Source organism: Propithecus coquereli, unplaced genomic scaffold (assembly GCF_000956105.1).
Source record: "Propithecus coquereli isolate 6110/MARCELLA unplaced genomic scaffold, Pcoq_1.0 Scaffold132, whole genome shotgun sequence".
Lineage (NCBI taxonomy): Eukaryota > Metazoa > Chordata > Mammalia > Primates > Indriidae > Propithecus > Propithecus coquereli.
In genome coordinates, this window is record NW_012137414.1 from 1,109,748 (window position 1) to 1,111,226 (window position 1,479).

Below are 1,479 nucleotides of genomic sequence, written 5' to 3' on the forward strand. Positions count from 1 at the left end.
TCCACTGGCTTCCCAGAAGACAGGCTCACTAAGCACACAGCCCAGTGGGTTCCTAGAGTGTTGCTCTCAAAGAAACCCGCAAAGATGGCTTCCTAAATGTCAAGGTGGGCTCTCCCTGCTGAAGGTGCTCACAGGATCCTATTTTCCCCCCTCCAGGTACGCCAACCACCTACTCTCCTGCCCACACTCCCACCTGCTGTCCCCGGCCATAGCCGTCATGCCTCATGAGAAATGCCGCAAGGCCCGAGGTGGGGCCCAGGGTCTCAATGATGCTCAGGCCACTGCAGCAGAGAAAGGAGAGTCACCTTCCCCTTCCTCTCCTGTTTTTGGGAATACTCCCTCCAGCTCCCCTGCTGCTGGCAGTTCCCAGAAGCCTCAGAGAGCTCCACCCACCACCACAGCTGCTGCAGGTGCTTCATGCACAAGATCTGATAGAGGTGCCAAGAGCCGAGTTCAGGAAAATGCAGGTTCCTCTGAGGCCTCGTCCTCCACTGGCAGCTCACACAATAATCCTCTAACCAGAAAGGCAGGAATGTTAACGCACTTCCTGATGGAGAAATATAAAAAGAAAGAGCCCATGAAGAAGGTAGAAATGGCTGAGACTTGGGTATATGGGATCTGGCCTAGGGCCTGTCTCTGGAACCCCGGAGATCAATCCCTGACCATGCCAGGGAGAAGAATGCTGGTCCTGTAACCCCCGCGGGGTGGCCCTCGTGGTTCAATGTCCCTCTGCCTCGGGGCCTGTCTTCTTCTCATGGGTCTGCTAGGCAAACAGCAGCAGGGAGGAGCTGGCAAGCAGGGAGCATGCAGTGCAATCACCCCACAGTCCACAGCAGCACCCCAAAAGGGAAGTTCTGAACCCCATTCCCTGTGGGAGCCTCTGTGTGGAGGCTCTATTATCTCTCTCTGTAGCTGTGGGAGAGGAAGGGGAGAAAAAGAGTGGGTAGAGGATAGTTCACCCTCTGGTCGTCTTCAATCCTCTCTCTGGGATGCAATCTGTCCAGAATGATCAGGCTCTAAAGCCACACGGAATATCCCGGGACCCACTGGACTCCTGTGGCTCCTACAGTCTGGGTTGGAGTTGAGATATGTCTGTGGGGGAATGCATAGGACGAAGCCTAGGGAGTTGAGGCCCCCAGGGGAGGACGAAGGTGCCCTGTAGTTGTAGAAGCAGTAGGGCGCCTGATGTCTGACTTGGCTTAATATCTCTAATCATCAGGGAAACGCAAAGCAAAACCACAATGAGATATCACTTAACTCCAGTGAGAATGGCTTTTATCAAAAGTCCCAAAACAACAAATATTGGCGAGGATGCAGAGAGATAGGAACACTCATGCACTGCTGGTAGGACTTCAAACTAGTACAACCTCTATAGAAAGTAGTATGGAGATACCTCAAAGAACTAAAAGTAGAACTACCATTTGATCTAGCAATCCCACTACTGAGGATCTATCCAAAGGAAAAAAAGACATTCTGTAA

The 1,479-nt window shown here is 52.3% G+C and overlaps 1 protein-coding gene across 1 annotated transcript in view; it reads left to right on the top strand.

Annotated features, from left to right (window-relative positions):
* The window catches only part of LOC105805750 (melanoma-associated antigen B1-like), a 34,865-nt gene that overhangs the window by 17,583 nt on the left and 15,803 nt on the right, over positions 1–1,479 (top strand). Inside the window, exon 4 of the mRNA XM_012638700.1 lies at positions 157–437. Within this exon, the coding sequence (XP_012494154.1) occupies positions 157–437 (281 nt within the window). The remainder of the gene's footprint in view (positions 1–156; positions 438–1,479) is intronic.